The 23,992-nt window shown below is 38.7% G+C and overlaps 1 protein-coding gene across 3 annotated transcripts in view; it reads left to right on the top strand.

The window, feature by feature from the left end:
• FAF1 (Fas associated factor 1) overlaps nt 1-23,992 on the top strand; it is a 529,666-nt gene that overhangs the window by 483,738 nt on the left and 21,936 nt on the right. For all 3 annotated transcript variants that reach the window (XM_040470188.1, XM_040470190.1, XM_040470189.1), the window contains one exon: nt 4,186-4,401. In XM_040470188.1, the coding sequence (XP_040326122.1) occupies nt 4,186-4,401 (216 nt within the window). The remainder of the gene's footprint in view (nt 1-4,185; nt 4,402-23,992) is intronic.

The following is a 23,992-nucleotide window of genomic DNA, read 5'->3' as shown; positions in this document are numbered from 1 at the left end:
TTCAATAAAAAAACTTTAAAATGATAGAACATATGGCTTTGAACAAAACATAAAGTTTTATACAGTATATCACTGATTAAAATTTTGCTTAAAAAAGATTTAAATATATATTTATATAAAACTATGCATGGAAAATTGATGGAGAGTGGGATGAAGAAAAAGTTTTAGAAATAAATGGTGGTGATGGTAATACAACACATAAATATACTTAATGCCACTAAATTATACACTTAAAAAATGGTTTAAAAAATTAATGGTTTAAAAAATCAAATGGTAGCAGTGGCTATCTCTGGATGGTGAATCTGGAAATTAATTGTAATATTTTTCTTTTTCCAAAGGTTATATATTACTTTTATAATCAGGAAAAATATTTTTTTAACTCAAAGACATAGTTTTAAGTTTTTATTTTAATTCCAATTACTTAACACACAGTGTTATATTATTTTCAGATATACAATATAGTCATTCAGCAATTCCATGCATCACCTGGTGCTCATCACAAGTATACTCCTTAATCCCCATCACCTGTTCAGCCCATCGCCCCACCCACCTCCCCTCTGGTAACCATCAGTTTGTTCTCTGTAATTAAGAGTCTGTTTCTTGGTTTGTCTCTTTCTCCCTCTCATTTTTTTCCATTCACTCATTTGTTTCTTAAATTCCACATATGTGTGAAATCATATGGTATTTGTCTTTCTCTGACTGACTTATTCCACTTAGCATTATGCCATCTAGCTCCATCCATGTCATTGCAAATGGCAGGATTAAATTCTTTATATGGCTGAATAATATTCCATTGTATATATACGCCAGATCTTCCTTATACATTCATCAATTGATGGACATGTATGCTGCTTCCGTATCTTGGCTATTGTAAATAATGCTCCTGTATAAACATAGGGGTGCATGTATCCCTTTGAATTAGTGTTTTTGTATTCTTTGGGTAAATACCCAACAGTGCAATTGCTGGATTATAGGGTAGTGCTATTTTTAACTTTTTAGGAACCTCCATATTGTTTTGCAGGTGGCCACACCAGTTTGCATTCCCACAACAGTGAAAGAGGGTTCCTTTTTTTCCACATCCTCGACAACACCTGTTGTTTCTTGTACTGTTGATTTTAGCCATTCTTGACCAGTGTGAGGTGATATCTCATTGTAGTTTTGATTTGCATTTCCCTGATGGTAAGTGGTGATGAACATCGGCCATAAAAGACATAGTTTTAAAGAATCACAGTGTTAGAAATAGTCAAATGATCCCATTTAACAGTTTAGAAAATATATATAACTCTAATCCACAGAGGTGGTTTATTCCTACAAGCAACTTTTGGGTAGCCCTTAAGGAACATGTATGTTGAAAATTAGTCTGGAAGTTGATGCTGGAGGGAGTCATACCTCAGAGAAAGGAGTGATGAGTTCTTGGTTACTAGGAGTAGAGCCCCTGAGATTCAGATTCTTTTAGCATTTATTTAGCACATGCTGTGTACTTATCACCATACTAAGTACTTTCGCATGTATCATTTCAGTTAACATGTTAGTTTATTCCTTCTCTTATCAAATACATATTGAGCATATATTTTGTGCTATATGCTACTCTTGCAATAAGCAGTAAGACATTTTCCATACTCTTAAGGAACTTGTAAGCTAGTGAGAAAGCCAGACATTAAACAAATAACTATGGTACAGTATGGAGAATGCTGTAATAGACATAGTACAACTGGAATTTAATTTTGATATACACAGGTTTATCTATTCATTGGGTTATTAATATATGACAATATTACTAAAATAACTTAATATTTGAAAATGTTCAGCTGAAACTGGTTGCTGATCAGAACACCAATATTAAGTAAATTCCCTCAGGCTAGCCAAAGAAGGAAAGAAAGGAAAGGAGAAAAGGCAAGAGTAACTGGTTTAACTTCCTATTATTCTGATTTTTGAATTATATTTCTTATGTCTCCATTTCTGGGTTATCAGTTCCCCCATATAAAAAACAAGAATATAGGACTATTTAACCAGTGCAACCCAAGCAACCATTCACTAAAGCCTACTATGTATCCAACACCACACTAGGAACTTCACATATATCATGTTTGTAATTCCCATCTTTTATTATCCCTTTAAGGTAGATGGTATTATCCAATGCCAGGCTCTGAGCTGTCAGCATAGAGCCCGACTCGGGGCCTGAACTCACAGACTGCGAGATCATGACCTGAGCCGAAGTCAGACGCTCAACCGACTGAGCCACCCAGGCGCCCCTACGCTACAGAAATTCTTAATGGTTTTTGAAAACCAGTATTAGAACCAACCAAATTATCCTGAATGACACAAAATTAGTTTCTTATCTCTATTGGTGTCTGAACAAACTTTGTTTCTTTGCTGGTTATTTTAAACACATTTTTTCTCCCACCCTGTTTTCCCTACCCTCTATAGGTTAACATTTTTATGCGTTTCTTTTTATTTGTAGAAGCTTATTGATTTTCTCCAAAGAACCAGCTTATTTATTGGTTAACTATATATTTTTTTTCTAATGCATTCCTGTATGCTTTAGCTTTATTATTATTTTCTTCTAAGCTTTTTTCCCCACTTACTTTATTGGCTTTTTCCCCCTAGTGTTTCCCCCTAGTCTTTTTTTTTTTTTTTTAAAGTAAGCTCTACACCCAACATGGGGCTTGAACTTACAAACCCCAAGATCAAGGGTTGCATGCCCTGCCAACTGAGCTTATTTTTGTTCTTTCTTTTCTGATAATAGAAGAATTTTAAGGCTATGAATTTCCTCTGAGCACTGCCTTGGATGAGTCCCATTAATTCCAACATGATGGATTTCAACAATCATTGTTTTCTAGATATTCTGTATCTTTTATTTATAGTTCCCCTTTATTATTTATAGTTCAGTTCTGTGCTGACAGTGTGGAGCCTGCTTAGGATTCTGTCTCTCTCCCCCTCTCTCTCTGCCCCTCCCCAGCTTGTGCTCACTCTCTCTCTTTCCCTCTATCAAATAAACTTTTATAAAAAAATGAAAATTGCTGTTGAGGATTTAGAGAATATAAATTCCAATTTCTCTCATTCATGTTACTTGGTTATAATAGTCACAGATAAATTGAAGGAATATTTTGTTTTTCTATTGATGACAAATTGGGAACATGGAAATGTCAAAGTAACCAGGCAAGAATATAAATATAAGGCTGAGCATACTAATGGCAGGCTTACTTATAAGATGCCTCCCGAGTACCAGAGACAAAAAGGTTTTAGTGAATTTCTGCCATAGATTCCTATATCAGAGACCTTCTAATTTCCTTCCAATGGAGTATCATGAATATGAAACAATGCAATACTGTAGGTTGTGAACTTGGAAACCTAGGTTCAGCCCAACTCTAGCCATCAGATCTCAACAGTTTACTCCATCTGTTTAAGTCTGTATTTTTACCTGTGAAGTAAAGAATTTTGGCCATCTCTAGGTCCAGAAATTGGAACTTGGCCAAGTCCCACAGCAAGTTAGTGACAAGGCTGAAAATAGGTCTACGGTCTTCTGCCTCCAATAAAGCTAACATTTGAATTTCTTTTCATTCCATTCCACTTTGTTTTTATTGTAGTAAAATATATACAACAGAAATTTGCCTTTGTAACCATTTCTAAGTGTACAATTCAGTGGCATTAATTATATTCACAGTGTTGTGCAGCCATCACCACTATTTCCAAAGTTGTTCATCACCTCAAGCGAATCTTTCCAGTCCATTTTCATGTTCATATAATATCTAGTATTCTACAAACTCTTCAGTCATTTTGACTTGGAAAATGTATGCTTTTCAAATATATTATTTACTTGTATGTCTTTTGTAAATGCTTCTAATAGCCTTAATTCATAACCTACAAAGGAGGCAATTTGGGTATTTGATACCCATGAGCCCTTCAGTAAAAAACAAATTACATTTCTTTTCTATGTGGTTACCTATCAATTTACTAATATGCCATTAAAGTGGGATTTCTTTTAATTAATTGCTTATTGGGCTAATATTAAGAAAATGAAAAATACATGATTCTATTGTTCAAGCATCAGGCTTGGTTAATAAAGGGCAATAACTTTTTGATGAGTTTCTAGAAAGCAGCAGCTTCTTTCTAGTCTCTCCCTGCCCCACTCTCCACAGTCCTTTCTGTTACACACTTTGACACCTGATTTTTTTCCCTCTTTAGGCCATTCGACTCTCCTTAGAGCAGGCCCTGCCTCCAGAGCCAAAGGAAGAAAATGCTGAACCTGTGAGCAAACTGCGGATCCGGACCCCCAGTGGCGAGTTCCTTGAGCGGCGGTTCCTGGCCAGCAATAAGCTCCAGATTGTCTTTGATTTTGTAGCTTCCAAAGGATTTCCATGGGACGAGTTCAAGTTACTGAGTACCTTTCCAAGGAGAGACGTAAGTTCACATGCCTATTTTAGGAAATATGTCCAGTGGGAGATATCCCATCATTAGGGTTGGACAAAGTAGTCCAAAAAAAGTCCAATGGTACAGCCTACTACAAGACCACATGCCTAGGAGTACTTTGTTGCACACACCATTCTCTTCTCAGCCTTTGGAGGAGGTATGTCTTCCCAAGCCAACAGACATGACCCAGGAGCCTATGTGAGAAATTAGGTACTAAATCTTTCTTCCTTCCTAGCTATTTCCCCTATTCAAGCATCTGTATACAGACTCAAGATCTTTCCCAAGATCTCATCTCTATATACCTCAGAGTAGATCTGAGAATTGTGTGCTTATCAGCTTAACAGTTTGATCAGGGTCAACAATTATAGGTTCACTAGAACAAGTCATGCTAAACCAAGAGTTTTTTGTGATTTGACAGTTTTTGCTATCCTGGAAAGTCACAGAGAATGACTTATACTCATTATGTATCTGTATTTCAGCAAAGTATTTGATAGTCTCTAATGTATTCTGGGGCAAAATAGAGATGTAACTCTATACTTAGGTAGTCTCATTGCTGACTAAATGGTGGTGTCCAGAAAGTGACACCTAAAGTAGACCAGGAAGTTCTATATTCAATCCTTTATTACTCACCATGCTTTTAAGACTTTATCAGATTTATAGATTATGAAAAACAAGATTTAAAAAAAACCTTAAAATACTAAAACAATAGACAAAAATAAACCTATAGAAATTTTACAGAAATATTTAGAGATAGATTCCCACATTAGATTTAGAAAATTAATTACTCATGTTTGGGCTGGAAAGACCATGCCTTAGCAGAAGTTATTGTTGAATTGAGCTGAATAAGCATTAATGTGTTGTGGCTGCTAACAAAATGCTAGATGCATTTTTAGAGGTATAATCCCAACAAGAAGATAATTTAATGGTCCTGTTCAACTGTGTACAAAATAAACTCTCCCTCAAACAGTCCTTCGACTCCATGCTGAAGCCTGAAGAAAAAAGAGCATGTCTAGAGCAGAGCTGATCGGAAGATGAGGGAACTGGAAATCCTGTCATTTGAGGAACATTTCCTCTGGAGATGGAAAGGCTATGGGAGACATGATTGTTGTCTTCAGTTACTTGAAGGGCTGCCATGAAAAAGAGAGATCTTACTTTGTAAGGCTCCAAAGACGGAACTGGGACCAGTGATTTCAAAGTTACAGGAGATGAATTTGGCCCCATATAGGGAAGTATTTTCTAAGAAGGGAATATCTTGGGTCATGAAGTAGTGATTTTCCTGTCATTGGAGATAACCATGCACTACTGAATGATCCCTTTCCAGCATTACTGGACATACATGGGGAAGGATTCATTCCTGATGTTCCTACTTTAACTGGGATAGGGCTTAGACTAGCTTACCTCTAGGATACATAGTAAATCTTAATATTCTTTGATTCCATTTTGATCCAATAATGTAAACTCTAATAACTTAGACTTCATCTAAAACACAAAAGCAAGAATTTAATTAAGGTTCATCTTAGTCCCTCACAGTGGCTGTCAGATTTGCAGAGTAGAGACAGAAATCAGTGGTATATGTTTAGCTCTACCACTCAGCCACAAAATCCCTAGGTGGGATGAGGATCCTACTACTTATATCTCAGCCAAGGACACTGGAATGGACTCCAGGTGCTAGCCATTGGTTCCTCTCTCACTAGCCCCACCTACTGCTCCAATCTCTTCCTCTTTGTTATATATAACACACACAAACATGTCCCAGGGAACACATGCATGTACGTGCTCTGTGGACTGCATGGCCAAGTAAAAAACTACTTGAATTCTGAAACTGAAGTTAAATTCTAAGTGTGTGAACACTTAGGAAAGAACCCCTGTCAAGGGGTTCAGGATCAGCCTGGTTCTCATACTTATGTTCTGTGATGAACATCTCTCTTAAAGAACTTACAAAACTTAGGAACCAACTTAGTCCCTCCCAGCTCTTGTTTGTTTGTTTGCTTGTTTAAATTTAAGTATAATTAACATATAACCTTATATCAGTTTCAAGTGTACAATATAATGATTCAATATTTGTGAACATTGCGAAATGATAGCCACAGTAGGTTTAGCTAATATCCATCATCACACATAGTTACAATTTTTTTTTCCCTTGTGATGAGGACTTCTAAAATCCCAACCCTTGGTTTTAAGGCACTCCTCTTCTGGGCCTTTCATCTGAAAGTGAAAGTACTAAAAGAGAGAAAGTCTAAGGAACTGCTGGCTTTTAAAATTAAACTTTTTTTTTTTCAAATTAATTTTTAACCCAATTACTGGGAGTAGCGTGGGGGGAACAAGCTCTAAAAAAATTTGTTTTAATTTTTTAATTTATTTTTGAGAGAGACAGACAGACAGACATAGGAGCAGGGGAGGGGCAGAGAGAGAGGGAGACACAGAATCCGAAGCAGGCTCCAGGCTCTGAGCTGTCACCACAGAGCCCAACGCGAGGCTCAAACCCACAAACCATGAGATCATGACCTGAGCCGAAGTTGGACGCTTAACCAACTGAGCCACCCAGGCACCCCTTTTTATTTTAATGGTTTTTTTTTTAGTTATTTTTGACAGAGAGAGAGAGGAACAATCTCTAAAAAGGCTGAGTTTTATGGTTACTATTAATGACTATATGGTAGAAATGTAGACTGTACAAAGTTGCTGTTGTAAATAAGCAAGGGAACTGTGAAGTGAAATGCAGAGGTTTTTGGGCCTGCTATCTGCCCACCTTGAGCTCTACTGACTGAACACTCAGCCTTTTCAGTACAGACTAGGTTAACTATGGATTTGCCCTAAATCGAGGGTCAGTCACCTAGTTTTAGAGAAAATTTACTCTTTTTTTAATGTTTATTTATTTTGAGAGACACGGGGAGAGTGCAAAGGGTAGGGACAGAGAGAGAGGGAGAGAGAGAATCCCAAGCAGGTTCCATGCCCAGTGCAGAGCTCGACCCAACACAGGGCTCGATCTCACAACTGTGAGATCATGACCTGAGCCAAAATTAAGAGTCAGATGCTCAACCGACTGAGCCACCCAAGCTCCCCAAGAGAATTTGCTCTTCATTTAGATCTCAAGCATTCACTCTTTACACTGCTGAAGAATGCTATTCAATCTCGTTAACAGGCTCTTCTAATGTTCCTTTCATACCTAACCCCATTTCTATCTCAAACCCTATCCCAAGGCCAGTTTAGATCAAGTTGGGCCCAGCTCCCCAGAGGAAAAGTTTAACCAGAGGCTTGCTTCTGTAAGAGGATTTTTCTAAAAACCTATTCTGATCATTCCCTTTCTTGTTTAAAACAAACAAACAAACAAACAAACAGAAAACCTCATTAATAGCTCCTTATGGACCTAGGATAAGGATAGACCCATTAGAATGTTTTCAAAAACTCTCCATAATCTGACCCATACCTACCATTCCCACCTTAAGCTTTGCCTTTCATTACTTATTTCCATCACCAGGAGATGAGATTGCTCACTATTCACAAAAGACACGAGACTCTCTTGCCTCTTTGCTTCTGTATACTCTGTTCTCTTTTCCTTGAATATCCACTCTCCCCACTTTTCCTGGCTTGTTTGATGTCATCTTTTAATGCCCAGCTCAAATGTCATCGATGCTCTCTCAGAAGCCCTCCCCTTCTCCCAGGCTCCTCAGCTCTGTACCCATTGCAGTTTGTACATCCCTCTCTCATATCACTTTTCCTGTTGTTCTATGATTTCTTACAAAGGCTGTCCATATCATGTTCATGTCTATCTCCCCTGAAGTTCCCAGAATGGTACCTCACACATAACCATTTACTTGCTGTTGTGAAATGTTAATGATCTCGGTCTGTTCCTAAATCTCTGATTCCAGAGTGAACTAGAGAAGCTGTTCCAAATAAGAACAGATGCCATAGGCCCACCCAGATTCCAGACCCAGACCTAAACCCAGAAAGCCCACCCAGGACTCACTAGACCTCCTAGAGCCAGGGGTAGGGTGAGAGTTAATAGCCCTTCATCCTTTTCTAAATGCTCTTTCAAGTCAAATGACTAGTGTTTTTACAAGGCTATTCTGTAACAGCCATCTGTGTCTGCAAGGATTAGGATCTAATTTGTAAAAGTCATCTTAAATTACAACCAAACTAAAGACTGTTAAAAAGCACATCTTAAGACCTCACCTCTTTAATAACAAATAACATAAGACTTAACTCCAGGAGTCTTATTGTGTCTTCAACCTTTTCTCCACAAAGCAGAGACTGATTTCTCACCATAGGATGGTAAACGTTCTCTGTGCCCCCACCCTCCAATCAAAACAATACTTCATGTTAAGATTTCCCAGCTGTCCAACTATTTACTAAATGTCTGGTGGGTATGCCACTGAACTAAGCACTGTGGGACAAGCAAAATAGCAGCAGACACAGGCCTTTCCCAGCAAAGCTGATTGTCAAGGTGCTGGGAACATTGAGTTATTTGATTTTTGTTGTTGTTTTGCTTTCTGTTTTGCTCATAACAGTTACCAAGAGAAGTAGTATTCACTACCAGAGCTTTAGTCATTAAGCCATACCTCTCGGATGTGTTAGAGCCATGTGAACATCAGTGGCCCATTTGCTTACTTGGGCATTGCAAGGTAGTTGGTAGTGACGTAGTTGAGTCCTAAAGTTAAGGAATGATCCTAACCCCTACTACTTACTACTCCCCCTGCCTCAGAGTCAGTAAGGGGCCCCTGCCATCTTCTCAGTTCCCCTCTGGACCTACTGGGTACTGGCCCAGTGCCACTCAGTGTGAGGTTGTCAATATCCCCCAACCTTCCTCTTTCCTTTTCTCTCCTTCTTTCCCACCCCTCCTGTTCTTTCCAATCCCATTTTACTCTTTTTATTCTCCTCCCTTCTTTCCACTCTTCCCGCCTCCTTTTCTTTTTATACCATAACTCTTTCCCATTACTGTCTCCTCTGTTTTCCTTCTTTTGCCAACTCAGAGAAGCTCCAGCTGCAACTGGAAAGTGTGGTCTTTCTGTTTATAATATGACTGGAGAATACTAGGAAAGGAGGATGGTAATGGCAGATTGGCTTCAGGACTGGTGCCCTGTGTTCCTTGTCACTTATGTAATCACACAGCCCTCATTCTTGCTCTGAGAGCATTTCTTCCTCCAGACCTATAGATATGAACTCCCCAAACAGACAAACATGGATACATTCAGAAATACAGTATCAGACATTTTATATTCTAAAACAAAGTAATGAACGTATTTGTATTTTTCTCCTGCTTTCTAGTTTTTCCCCGTCTATAAGTATAACTTATAATTTTTTTTCTTTCTCTTTCTAATGTTTAAAGGAACAAGACAGTGAATATAAACAAGCTTCTAGCGGAGTAGGCCCTTAGTTAGTAAAGGTTTGTTTAAATTAACTTTGGGGGGGAACACCTTACAAATTTAGGGTATGCAGATTCCTTCCTCTGTTACCCATCCACCTTTATTACATTAAGCATTAAGCTCAGTGCTGGAAACACAGGACTGGAAAATAATGACATAATTCTTGCCCTTGTAGAACTTACAGTCTGTATCCACAAACTACTGCTGGATGATGTTTGACTTTATCGATAACACAAGGATATCCTTTTTGCCAACATAAGGAAATAGAAGTAGTTTAATTTGTATTTTGTTCATGTATTTGTTCTTCCATATGACAAAACATTTGCTGAGCAGCTACTCTGCCAACCTCCATACCAGACGCTAATGATACAGAAATAAAAAATTGTTACTGACCTTGAAGAGTTCATATTCTAGTGAAAACACACATAAAGCAAATTGCATTACAAATTATACCTACAGTTGGAAAGAAAGGTAATTTCACCCTGCAGTGGTAAGGGAAGGCATTATAAAGGAAATAAATTTGAACTGAGTCTTGCAGAGAGAGATGTTGGCTGAGTAGAAACAGAGCATAGTTAAAAATAAAAGTTTTGGTTGCAGTTCGACCTGTATCTGAATCCCACTCCATCAGATACCTGCTGTGTGACACTGAGCAACTTACTTGACCATGCTGAATGTTTATTTCTTCACCTTTCTTTCTTTGAAAGAAAAATAATAACATCTATCTCAGAGAGTTGTGGAAAGAAATAAGAGAATGTAAACTGTCCCTATCACATAGTAAATAGTTTCTGCTGTAATTACCTTAAGTGGAGAGAGGCAGAAGAGGTAGGAAAGGCTTACAGCTAAAGAAAGCATGGTAGCAATGAATTCTTTCTTTAGAGCAATGATGGATACTTATGTTAAAAATACCCGAATGCTCTAAACCAGATAAAATAATGTATCATTACATTACATTGGAATCGTTACTATATTTGAAAAGGATCTCAGAGATATCAAAGCAATGCTGTCATGTTACAGATGGAAGAATCAAAGCATAATAAAATGATGCACTTTACTTATGTCACATGATCAATTATAAAAGCAGAGCCAACACTAAAACCCAAGCTTTCTTATGGCCATTGCTTTTTAAGATCACTGGCTTCTTGGAGCACCTGGGTGGCTCAGGTGGTTGAGCTTCCAGCTTCGGCTGGATGATCTTATGGTACATGAGTTCAAGCCCCACATCAAGCTCTGTGCTGACAGCTCAGAGCCTGCAGCCTGCTTCAGATTCTGTGTCTCCCTCTCTCTCTCTGCCCCTCCCCTTCTTTTTTTTTTTAATTTTTTTATTTTTTTAAGTTTACATCCAAATTAGTTAGCATATAGTGCAACAATGATTTCAGAAGTAGATTCCTTAGTGCCCCTTACCCATTTATCCCATCGCTCCTCCCACAACCCCTCCCGTAACCCTCAGTTTGTTCTCCATATTTATGAGTCTTCTGTTTTGTCCCCCTCCCTGTTTTTATATTATTTTTGTTTCCCTTCCCTTATGTTCATCTGTTTTGTCTCTTAAAGTCTTCATATGAGTGAAGTCATAGATTTTTGTCTTTCTCTGACTAATTTAACTTAGCATAATACCCTCCAGTTCCATCCATGTAGTTGCAAATGGCAAGATTTCATTCTTTTTGATTGCCGAGTAAAACTCCATTGTATATATATACCACATCTTCTTTATCCATTCATCCATCAATGGACATTTGGGCTCTTTCCATACTTTGGCTATTGTTGATAGTGCTGCTGTAAACATGGGGGTGCATGTGTCCCTTTGAAACAGCACACCTGTATCCCGTGGATAAATGCCTAGTAGTGCAATTGCTGGGTCATAGGGTAGTTCTATTTTGAGTTTTTTGAGGAACCTCCATACTGTTTTCCAGAGTGGTTGTACCAGCTTGCATTGCCACCAACAATGCAAAAGAGATCCTCTTTCTCCGCATCCTTGCCAACATCTGTTGTTGCCTGAGTCGTTAGTGTTAGCCATTCTGACAGGTGTAAGGTGGTATCTCATTGTGGTTTTAATGTGTATTTCCCTGATGATGAGTGACGTTGAGCATTTTTTCATGTGTCGGTTGGCCATCTGGATGTCTTCTTCATGTCTTTTGACATGAAGTGTCAAAAGTGAATAGAAGTGTCTATTCATGTCTTTTGCCCATTTCTTCACTGGATTATTTGTTTTTTGGGTGTTGAGTTTGATAAGTTCTTTATAGATTTTGGATACTAACCCTTTATCTGATATGTCATTTGCAAATATCTTCTCCCATTCTTTCAGTTGCCTTTTAGTTTTGCTGATTGTTTCCTTCACTGTGCAGAAGCTTTTTATTTGAGGAGGTCCCAGTAGTTCATTTTTGCTTTTGTTGCCCTTGCCTCTGGAGATGTGTTGAGTAAGAAGTTGCTGCAGCCAAGGTCAAAGAGGTTTTTGCCTGCTTTCTCCTCAAGGATTTTGATGGCTTCCTGTCTTACATTTAGGTCTTTCATCCATTTTGAGGTTTTTTTTGTGTATGGTGTAAGAAAGTGGTGCAGGTTCATTCTTCTGCATGTCGCTGTCCAGTTTTCCCAGCACCACTTGCTGAAGAGACGGTCTTTATTCCACTGGGTATTCTTTCCTGCTTTGTCAAAGATTAGTTGGCCATACGTTTGTGGGTCCATTTCTGGGTTCTCTATCTGTTCCATTGATCTGAGTGTCTGTTCTTGTGCCAGTACCATACTGTCTTGATGATTACAGCTTTGTAGTACAGCTTGAGGTCCAGGATTGTGATGCCTCCTGCTTTGGTTTTCTTTTTCAAAACCGCTTTGGCTATTCGAGGTCTTTTCTGTTTCCATACAAATTTTAGGATTATTTGTTCTAGCTCTGTGAAGAATGCTGGTGTTATTTTGATAGGGATTGCATTGAATATGTAGATTGCTTTGGGTAGTATCGACATTTTAACTATTTGTTCTTCCTATCCAGGAGCATGGAATCTTTTTCCATTTTTTTGTTTCTTCTTCAGTTTCTTTCATAAGCTTTCTATAGTTTTCAGTGTATAGATTTTTCACCTCTTTGATTAGATTTATTCATAGGTATTTTATGTTTTTTTGTGCACTGCTCCTCCCCTTTTTGAGCCTTATCTGTCTATCTCTCTCAAAAATAAATAAACATTAAAAAAAAATTTTAATGGCCTACCAGAGAAAGTCCAAACTCCTTACCGAAGCATACACAATCTCACACCATCTCCTCTTCCTGCTCAGTTCTTCTCCCCTGCTCCCCACCTCCCATGCAGTTACTTCCCTACCACATTCATCTCATCCTTAAGCCACAAAAAACTGCTTGCCTGAGAGAAACCAACAGGTGTCACTCAGGTGCAAAATGCACTCACAGAGCTACCTTATCCCTTTTCTCGTCAGCTTTGGGAGGCAGCAAGGCAGTCATTGTTAGTGCCAGTTAGAGAAAGTGGGGGCCTCAGATACAGTGGCTTGCTTGAGAGCATACATCCAGTTCATGACCACTGAGGACTAGAGACGAGGCCTCTCAATTGCTTTATTTCCAAAAGTGATGTTGTAAGGAGAGATTCTTGTGGCATATTTTGACCACAGGACGCTTGAATTTATAGGTTGAAGTCATCTGCTAAACTGTTCATATAATATTTACAGAAAAAAACTAAATAACAAAACATTTAAAAGAATAATATAGTTACTTCTAAATAGGTCTATATGTGAAACTAATCTGGTATATTAGCAGTCTAATTAAAGGGAGAAAATACTATTTCTAGCAAGAGTGGTTTATATTTCTTCAGGTTAGTCATTTTGTTTAAGAAATGTATTATTTTCTTTTTTTTTTTGAAATGTATTATTTTCTAAATTATAAGTTTTGTTTTTAAGTAATGAGATGAAGCATCCTATGCCTTAACAATGCCTTACAAACTGACTCAGTCTGAAAACTCATAGTTCTTAGGTGTCCGTGCTTGATTGTTGGAATGATTAAGGAGATGGAATAGAGAAAGGCAATGATATAGAGGAAGGAACATTGGGCTTGGAATCAAAAGATCATTTATTAGCTGTACAACCTTGAACAAGGCACACCCCCTTTCTAAATCTCAGTTGTCTTGAAACAGAAGCAATAAATTCTGCTTCTCCCAGGACCATATCATGGCTCAGATAAGGCAATGTATATAAAAGTGTTTTATAAACTGTGAGATATGAAATATTAAAAATGATAATTATCATGATGATTATCCAATAGCCAAATGTTCAGCATAAATTTTTTTTAAATAATAGTATTTATTGAGGTTTTACTATACTAGGCACTAATCTAAGTACCCTACATGCATTATCTCATTTAATCCTAAAACTATTCTGAAGGTAAACATTCATCCTGTCCTCACTGAGATGGGGAAATTCAGGCACAAAAGAGGTTAAGTAACTTGCCCAATGTCATAGTAAATATCAGAACCAGAAACAAACCTAAGTGTGTGACTCTAGAGTCTGCTCCTAATCCCTATGCTATCATGCCTCCTGATTTATTCCAAGGAAGTAGTTTGTCATCTAAAAAAATACTTTAAATGTGTAAATGAAACTCAGTTTTACACATTTGAAAAGATTTCATCATCTCTGATTTTTCATATTGTCTTTGTAATTCCTATTCCAAAGTCACAGCCAGATGTAGGTAAAGTATATACTTAGTTGTATTTCACACTCTGTTTACCAGAAAACTTTTACTTTTCTAGACACTGTTAAGTGCCAAGGAATAAGGCATGGTCCTTGCCTTTGAGAATACCTGGGTTTCTCATACAAAAATAATCCCCATAATGCAGTTCATGCAGTGAGTTCATTCTAAGAGTAGTTAGACAAAAAGGGCAACAGAAGTCAAAGTTGACCAAGATGCATGCTGACCTGGGTGATCAGGAAAGGCTTTGTATAGCAGATAAACAAAACTTTTGAGATGGATAGGGTTTTTGGTGAACTGGTAAGAGGAGAACATTCTCCAGCAGCCAGGACAGCTTGAAGAAAGAAGCTAATGTTGGAAAGCACAAGGCATGGCTAGTGGCGTGCAAACTAGATTAGTTGAAAAATGGGGTTTGTATATAGTCAAGTTCTAGGAAAAGGCTAAAAGGGAATTGTATTAAACCCAGAATACCAAGCAAGAGAACTTGGCTTTATTTCATGTAAATTTGTTGAGCAAGGTAGTGACATGGTCATCATGGTATCATCAAAGTAAGAGTAATTACCTGTACATTACTCCATAATTTGTAAATTCACATTGCCTGGCACATTGTAGGTACTCAATAAATGTCAGTCCTCTAATCTCTTCTCTATCTGCCCTCATTATCTAGGTGATCTCAGTCTTGTAGCTTTAAATGTCATATATACAGTTACAACTCCAAAGGTGTATTATCTCCAGCCCAGGCTCTCTCCTGAACTCCAGATATTTATACATACAACTGCCTACTCAGCACCTCCACTTAATGTCTGGTTGACATTTCAAATTAAACATAGTCAAAACTAAACTCCTGATCCCTCCCCTCACCCAAATCTGCTCCTGTCATAGTCTTCCTCGTCTCATTAAATGGCAACTTCATTCCCCCCTTTTTTTTTCAGGCCAGAAACCTTGGAGTCCTGCTTGACTCTTCTTTCTCTCATTTCTCCATCCAACTCACAAGCAAATTCTGTTGGTTTTATCTTCAAAATATATCAGAATCTACTTCTCATTGACTCTACAACTAACCCTAGGCCAAGCCACTATAATCCCTTGTCCATATTATTGCAGTAATGTCTTAACTGGCTGCTCTGCCTCAACCCATGCACCACCCACCCTACCCCTTCATTTTCTTTTTCTGAAAAACCAAGAGACTTTTTAAAAAATATATAAGGCAAACCACATCACTTCTTTTCTCCAATCCTGTAATAGTTCCCCATCTAGTTCTGAATTTTTGAAAGGCCCTCCCTGATGTGACTCCCTGGTATATTTCTCTGACCCCACTCAATTTTTTCAAGTCATCTTGGCATCCTTACTATTTGTGAAACACAACAAAACATTTTCTCACTTTAGGGCCTTGCACTTACACTTTCTTCCTCTAGAAATATATATTGCTCATGCCCTTACGTCCTTCAAGTCCCTACTCAAATGATGCCTTTTCATTGAGGCCCTTTCTGACCAACCCATATAAAACAACAGACTTCCTTCCCTCCTTTCAGCAACGCTCTCTTTCTAAATGACAACCGTTAGGCTATCTACCAGTTATTGAGTTCCCACTGTGTATCAGTAACTATGCTATGCACTTTACAGGTATCCTCTAATTGAATCCTTACAACCAGCTTATGAAATTGCTATTAACTTTATAGTTGAAAAAATTAAAGGCACAAAAAGATTTCAAACCCATGTCCGAAATCTATTATACCAAGCAAATATTCCCATTTACAGATACAGGAACTGAAACTTGTAAGTTAAGTGTTTCGACCAAGATCACATAGCCAGGAAGTAGAAATTAAATATCAAGGTACTGATTCTTTCCATTCTATCTCACTGGAAGCCTGGAAAAATGAATTGACATAAAGAAAGACTAAAGCCAGAAGAATAGTCAAGGGATGCTGCAGTACTTAAAATGAGATTGATAAAAATGCAGCCCAGCAGGGGGAGATTAGAGAGATGCTTAAACATAGTCTACTAACACCTGGACTAAGTATTTTGATAAATGGTTCAATAGTTTCTCCTATGTCATCTTTACTTGGGGTCAGAGAGATGTTGGTTCTAATGCTGGCGCTTCCATCTATTTGCTGAGGTACATTAAGTACATTATTTCTCTTTGCTATATTTCAGTTACTTCATCTTTCAAGTGAGGATAATGTCATGTGTCCTCACTAATATATTGTGATAATAAGATCAAAAGTGATAATGAAAACACCTGGTAAAGGGCAGAGGTCCATGCTGCTTGATTTGGTAATGCTGAGTTCCTTTTATCCATTTCCAGCAAGTCACTGCTTTTGCCCTGTCTCTAACCTTTAAAAAATAAGTTTTTACACACATTCCTCATTCCTAATATGAGGGTGACCTGCATCTTATGACTTGTCTCTTCCTTGGAAGGAAGTCCATTATTTATTACAGCCCCTCTAGTGCAGGAAAAAATGTGTTGAGTATTGACAATCATGACAGGGAGACAGCATGATGATATAAAGAACCAGTTATTAGGTACACCTTGGGGAAGGCACATAGCCTCTCTAAACTTGTTTCTTCACCTGTAAAAGACAGACAATGATAGCCACATATGAGGTGATGTAGAATTAAGAGAGGTGATTTGAAGGCAAGGACATAACACATGGTAGGTACTCAGGATATATGATCCTTTAAGATGTATAGACCTTGTGATCGCAAGAAAGAACACCACTCACCAGCTGGACATGACCTGGGCAAGGCACTGTGTGCAGGATGAAACCACACCATCTCGCTTTCAGCATGCTTTCCTTTAAGTGAGCATATTCTCTCTTCCTTCCTTCATGTTACTGTTGCCAGAAAGCAGAATCGTCCTGAGATTACATGGAAACATAACTAAACACTGAAGAGGTTTGCAGTGAAAGATACTGGCACAATTTCCTGCTTACCTTCAAGAGGAATTGGGTCTGAGCCTTCCAAAAGTGGGTGAATCTCTGATGTGAAAGTTTTCTTTGAAATTTTTGTGGCTGATTTGGTGACCTCTTCAGTTCTTACAGCCTTTTCTACCTCTCAGTCAGACAGGGGAATTAATAATTATTAATATCCTACTCTGTGCCATAACCTGTGCCAGACACTTCAGAAAGTATTCTCTCATTTAATCTTTATACAAACCCTAAGGCATAGATAGTAGCCCCATTTTACAAATAGGACAGCTGTGGCTAAGAGATGTTAAGTAATATTTCCAAGATCACATACATAGTAACTGACATAATTGTGAATGAAACATCCAAAGTGTATGCTTTTTCATACAATGTGTCAGGGGTTCCCAAGACCACCTCTAGGTCTGATGATTTCCTAAGAGGGCTCACAAGACTAAGCATGTAGTCATACTCATGGCTGTGATACAAACCAAAATCAACAAAGAGGAAAGGCACATGGAGAGAAGTCCAGGGGAAACCAGGCACAAGTTTCCAAGGGTCCTTTCCCAGGACAGTCATACAGAATGAGCTTAATTCCTCCAGCAGTGATTTGAGACAACACATGTGAAGTGTTGTCAGGCAAAGAAGCTTATTAGGGACTTTGTACCCAAGGTTTTTAATTGAGACCTGATCACAAAGACAGGTACCCTCCACTGAGGTACGAGAATTCCAGAAGAAAAGTAGGTATTCAACACAAGCTATGTAGTTTGCACAGTGTAGACTTATTGAACCACACCAGTTCTGGGAATGTTGGGAACCCTCCTGAAAACCAAGTTCCTGGACACCAGCCAAAGGCCAACCTTAAAAGCAAGGCTTTCAAAGAATATCAGTCTTTTCTACGTATATCACCCCCTTTACTCTTGACCAAGACATTTTTACAGAAAAGTAAGAGCAACTTGCAGTATGGGTCCCAGTTATGCTTTTTAGAGGTCCTGGAATCTACCAGTTAAAACAAATCCGGGGCACCTGGGGGGCTCAGTCAGTTAAGCGTCTGACTTCGGCTCAGGTCATGATCTCACAGTTCATGAGTTTGAGCACCACATGGGGCTCTGTGCCAACAGCTCAGAGCCTGGAGCCTTGTTTGGATTCTGTGTCTCCCTCTCTCTCTCTGCCCCTCACCCACTCACACTCTGTCTCTGTCTCTCAAAACTAAATAAATGTTTAAAAAAATAACATTGAATTAAAAAAACAAATCCTATTAATCATTAAAGTCCATCTTAGAAAGTAAGGTGGCTTCCTCCTTAAGTTTCTATATTAACCTTTTTTTTTTTAAACCTGGCCCAAGGCATCAATTCAGGAATAGCACAATTCTAAGTTGAAGCTGACCTGAACACCTTCCAGGGCTGAAGCAGTGTCTTAATATCAGGGTACACATAAGAAGTACAATCCCAGAGAGCATACATGATACCCCTGGAAACAAAATCTATAATTAATTGTTAGAGCACCCCGCGCAGGGCATGCATTAGGCCCAGTGTGGTACCTGCCCCCCACTTGGGTTCTCAGTCAGTCCAAACAATTTAGTTCGGTCCTTGGTTTCAGAGGGACTGCCTAAAGCAGGCAGTCTCAAATAAATTTGCTTCTCCATGATACCAGTTTATCTGCCTCATGAGTGTACATGACTTCTGAAGGTGTTTTGTGTGAAAGTGATGGCGCTGGGGCTACTGCCTTCTGTCTCTTAGTCACCACTGTCATTTGTGATTGTAGACTCAACATTGAGTTTGAATTCAAAGCACTTGCAACAGCCTGGAAAGCCAGCATGGGGAGTTTTCCTTCAGGAAAGGAAGAGAGGAAAGTTTCCAGGAATAGTTTTGAAAAGCAAACATTTTAATGCCTTCCTCCCTCCCCTACACCTCCCCAGGTGCCAGGGTTTTGTTTTGTGTTTTCTCCTTTGTTACAAAATCAGTATATCCTATATTTAGCAATCATAATTTTATTTATTTTTTATTTTTAATGTTTATTTATTTTTGAGAGAGACAGAGTACGAGCATGGGAGGGGCAGAGAAAGGGAGACACAGAATCTGAAGCAGGCTCCAGGCTCTGAGCTGTCAGCACAGAGCCTGATGTGGGGCTCAAACTCACAAGCCACAAGATCATGACTTGAGCTGAAGTAGGACACTTAATCACCTGAGCCACCCAGGCACCCCTACAGAAAATCATTTTTATACAACTTCACCAGAAAGACCCATCATGTTTAGGAATTGGTCAGGTCAAAATCCTGAATTACAAAAAATTTTCTAAATGAGTTTACATAATCTCCCACCCCTTTTGTCCTGTTCATTTATCTGGTGAGCAGCCTAGAAAAAATCAGTCCCTTTTTGAGCACAGCAGCATTTAAAAATCCAGATTGTCTTTCTAAGGTATGCACCAGAGGAAAGGTTAAAAAATAGAGTTAAGCTATTTATTAGTCTGTTGTTGCAAACTGCAACTAATCTGGGAAGTTGAACACAAGTCAACCATAGTAAGACATCCCCCAAAGGAAGTCGAGTCTGGTCTGTCAGGAATGGGCAGAGGAGTCACACTCCTCGTGGTGTGCCCTACCCCAACTTGCAGCTTTTGTCAGGAATCACAAGTTAGGAATGCATTCATTCTCTATACCAAATATAAGCCAATCAGCAGCTTGATTTTAGATGGTCCTATCAAAAAACAAACCCTTTCCTATGGGCATTTGTATGTGACCCAGATGATACAGATAATACTCATGATATTTTCAAAATTTCAGGTCCCTAAAAGGGGTATCCTAAATTTACAACAGTCACAGAGTCAAAGTCCTGTTCATTGAGCCTCTGCTTGCTTTCATTTCACCACTGCACATTCTGATGCCAAAACAGCTCACAACAGACAGTGTCAGGTTTTTATTTAAAGTCAAGTCTAGACAATTAGAATCTGTGGACTTAGGAGTCCCAAAAGAAGCCAGCAACTTTTCTTCAGCAGCAGCAAAGACAAGATGCTGCAGGACCAGGCAGCAGTGTTCTAAGTTCAAGTAACAAGCAAGGCTTTCCTAAGCCCTTTTGGTATTGTCCAAATTTACCTACTCAAAAATATGCACACCACACTGGAAAATCACCAGCCTCCAAAGATCAAAGATCTAATTGTATACAAGCTCATTAGCAAACTAAAAATGGGTTTTTTTTTTAATTCTTTTCAATATTTATTTTTGAGAGAGCATGTAAGCAGGGGAGGGGCAGAAAGGGAGACACAGAAACTGAAGCAGGCTCCAGGCTCTGAGCTGTCAGCACAGAGCCTGATGTGGGGCTCAAACCCACGGACTGTGAGATCATGACCTGAGCTGAAGTCTGGCACTTAACCAACTGGGCACCCAGGGGCTCCAAAAATTTTTTTTTTAATTCCCAAGGTGTATCTCTATCTGGAAATTGCTTTTCTTTCCAATGTTATCTCCCTTTTTCTAGAGGCTTCAATAAGCAAAAATCCTTAGTTCTGGAGATTTGTTCTGTTTCCAGTACTCAGAGTTTAAATGCTAACCCACTCGCCAGTGGCAAAATCAAGGAAGTAGTTAGTGTTCTACTAACAATTTGCAGCTTTCATTGGGATGATACCTCTAGCATTTATGAAGTTAGAAACATGTAATGTTTTATATCCATTTTTTACCATATATCCAAATACAGTAGCCACAAAACCATTTTTTTTAATCCTCCTCTTCCCCCTTCCCCCCCCCCACCTCTTTCTCATAGAAAATTTATTCACCTAGCAGTATATTTAGCATTTACAGGGTTAATATTAAGCTGCTGGGGAAGACCCCTGCTGGAATGCAAGGGAAGTGGGGAAGAGAGCAGTTCTTGGCTGTTGCAGCAACTGACCTAACAGCAGCTAAGCTGCAGAAATGGCTGGAGTGTCTTTCTCCCTTTTCCCCCTCTGGTTTATCTAAAATTATGCTCCAGCCCCGAGAACCAATTTAACTCTTTTCTTCCTCCCACCTGAAGGAGAGAACAATAAAAACTTTGCATTTCTGGCCTATGCAAGGCTCACTTTTGGAAATTTTGTTATACTTTCTCTTGTCACCTAAAAGAGCAAAGCCAAAGGCCTTACAAGGTTGCACCTTTTTCCTTCACTTTAGTTAGCATAACCAAAACTAGTTAAGGGAACCATGAAGCCAACTCTCCTAGATTAGATCTATCATTTTAAAATACCATAGGTAACTTTTACCTCTCACAACAGATAGCACATGTTTCATACCATGGATGAATGACTTCATATCCACTCAGGCACCAAAGGTTGACCATTCCTTATCCCTTCCAACTTTCTTTATCCAAACAATGCTTTCACCATATTTCACCAAAGTCCCACTTCTGACACCAGCTGACACTGTGACTATTCCAAGGTTTGATAATTCCTTAGCAGAACTCATAGGACTGAGCATCCAGTCATATTTATGGCTATGATTTATGACAGCAAAAAGATACAAAGCAAAATCAGCAAAGAGAAAAGGCACACAGGGCAAAGTCCAACAGAAACCAGGCACAAGCTTCCAAGGGTCCACCTGCAGTAGAGTCACATAGGACATATTTAATTTCCCAAGCAAGGAAGCTTATTAGGGACTCAGTACCCAGGATTTTTAGTTGAGGACTGATCATGTATGTACCCTCTGCAGTGGCATGTCCCAAAATTCCAGAATCCCAGAAGGAAAGCAGGTGTTCAGCAAAAATTATATTGTTTCCACAAACAGTTTGGGCATAGTGAGACACTCTTTCCAGTTCTGGGAATAGTGGGAAGCTTCTCCAAACCCAAGTTCCTAAATGCCAGCCAACGGCCAACATTGTAAGCAAGACTTCCAAAAGAATAGCTGTCAGGTCTGCTATGTTAACCCTTCTCTGCACATAATTTTATAATTTTTTTATAATTTTATTTTTTAATATATTCACATCTCAAATTCATTTCTGGGGATTACTAGTGGATATGTAGGTGGAACTCTGTAAACTGGGAAACTTCTAAGCATTTTATTTTGCCTCTTACCTTCACTTGTAACAGAACTTAGTCCTGTAGTGAAGGGTCAAAGTAGCCTCCAAAGAATACAGTTGATCCTTGAACACCATGGGTGTGTTAGGGGTGCCAACCCCCTGTGCAGTCAGAAATCCACGTATAACTTTTGACTCCCCAAAAACTTATGTACTAATAGCCTACTGTTGACAGGAAGCCTTACCAATAACATCAACAGTAATTTAACACATATTTTGTATGTTATATGTAATATATGTTGTATTCTTGCAATTTAAGCTAGAGAAAAGAAAAGGTTATTAAGGAGAAAATACATTAATAGTACAGTGCTATATTTATCAAAAAAAATCTACATATAAGTGAACCTGCTCAGTTCAAACCATGTTGTTCAAGGATCAACTGTACTAATAAGCACCAGTTAACCCTGTATTGTCAAAGGAGATGTTCAACAGAACCTGAGAAAAGCACAATCCCTGGAGATTGGCATCTCCTAATTCTAGAGTGCCAACATACTCAATATAAACTTGCCCCAAAATCTGCAGTAGTCTGCTAAGAGCCTCTGCAGTTGTCTTTCAGGGTTCAGCCACTTTCCCTCCCAGAGAGAATACTTTCTTCAAACTGGCTACTTAAAATAAAGGAGAAGTTGTTGGTATTTATTTTTCCTTGCTTGTTTTATAAGCAAATATAAATCAACACTGTAAAGATGATTTATTCAACACTACCTCTTCTTTTCAATCACATTTCAGAGGCATTGTATCCTGAAACAAGAGCATACACAGGCTGTGGAGTCAAATGGACCTGGCCTTGAATTCTGGATCAGCTTTCCATTGAGTGATCTTAGGTTACTTAGTCTCTTAGTAAAAATGGGAGTATCAATACCTACTTTAAAGGATTGTTGTGAGCATTAAAAGGAAGACAAATGTAAAATATTTAATACATACAGCATTTGCCATATAGTTAGACTCTAATAATAGTAACTGGTATGGTGGTAATGGTTATTATTTCTCTGCCCACCTCTTCTTTCCTATCCTTATTTTTTCTTTTATGTTTTGGTTTCAAGAGGACAGGATCTCGGTCCAATATTAACTGTTTGGAAACTATCAGCTTTCAAGTAAAGATATCAAACAGTGTGCCTTACAGGCCTAATAATAAAAGTTTAAGAGTGGTGTTCAACTAGGAATATCTAGAGTTTAATATCTGCCTTCTGTTTTACCAAACCAGCAGATTTCTTTCATAGTTGGAAACATTTCTAAATTAGTTTATGGTGTTTTTCCTAGGGTAAGAGACAGGCTTATTTCCTCCTGGAGATTTTTACCTAATTTATGTCAGAGTTCTCCAGGTTCTGCTCTGTGTAAGTTCACTTGGGCAGTATCTGTACTGCATCTTATTTGCCTTTGCACCTCCATTTTCTGGCACTGAGCTTGCACAGGCCTACCACAGAGTAAGGACCCACCAAGATCTGACTATAGGATGGACAGAAGGATGTATGGATGGCACACTATGGTGGGTGTGATGATGATTATGACATGGTCTTGACCTATAAGGCCAAGTCTGGTAGAGGACATAAGGCGGGAAATCACCATAGCAGGCATGGGACACATCTTGCCAAGCTAGGCACAACATGAAGAAGAATACATTGCTTT

Source organism: Herpailurus yagouaroundi, unplaced genomic scaffold, assembly GCF_014898765.1.
Source record: "Herpailurus yagouaroundi ecotype Mexico unplaced genomic scaffold, PumYag 77, whole genome shotgun sequence".
In the NCBI taxonomy this organism is placed as follows: domain Eukaryota; kingdom Metazoa; phylum Chordata; class Mammalia; order Carnivora; family Felidae; genus Herpailurus; species Herpailurus yagouaroundi.
Note: the sequence above shows the minus strand (reverse complement) of the source record. Positions and strands in the feature narration are given on the sequence as shown.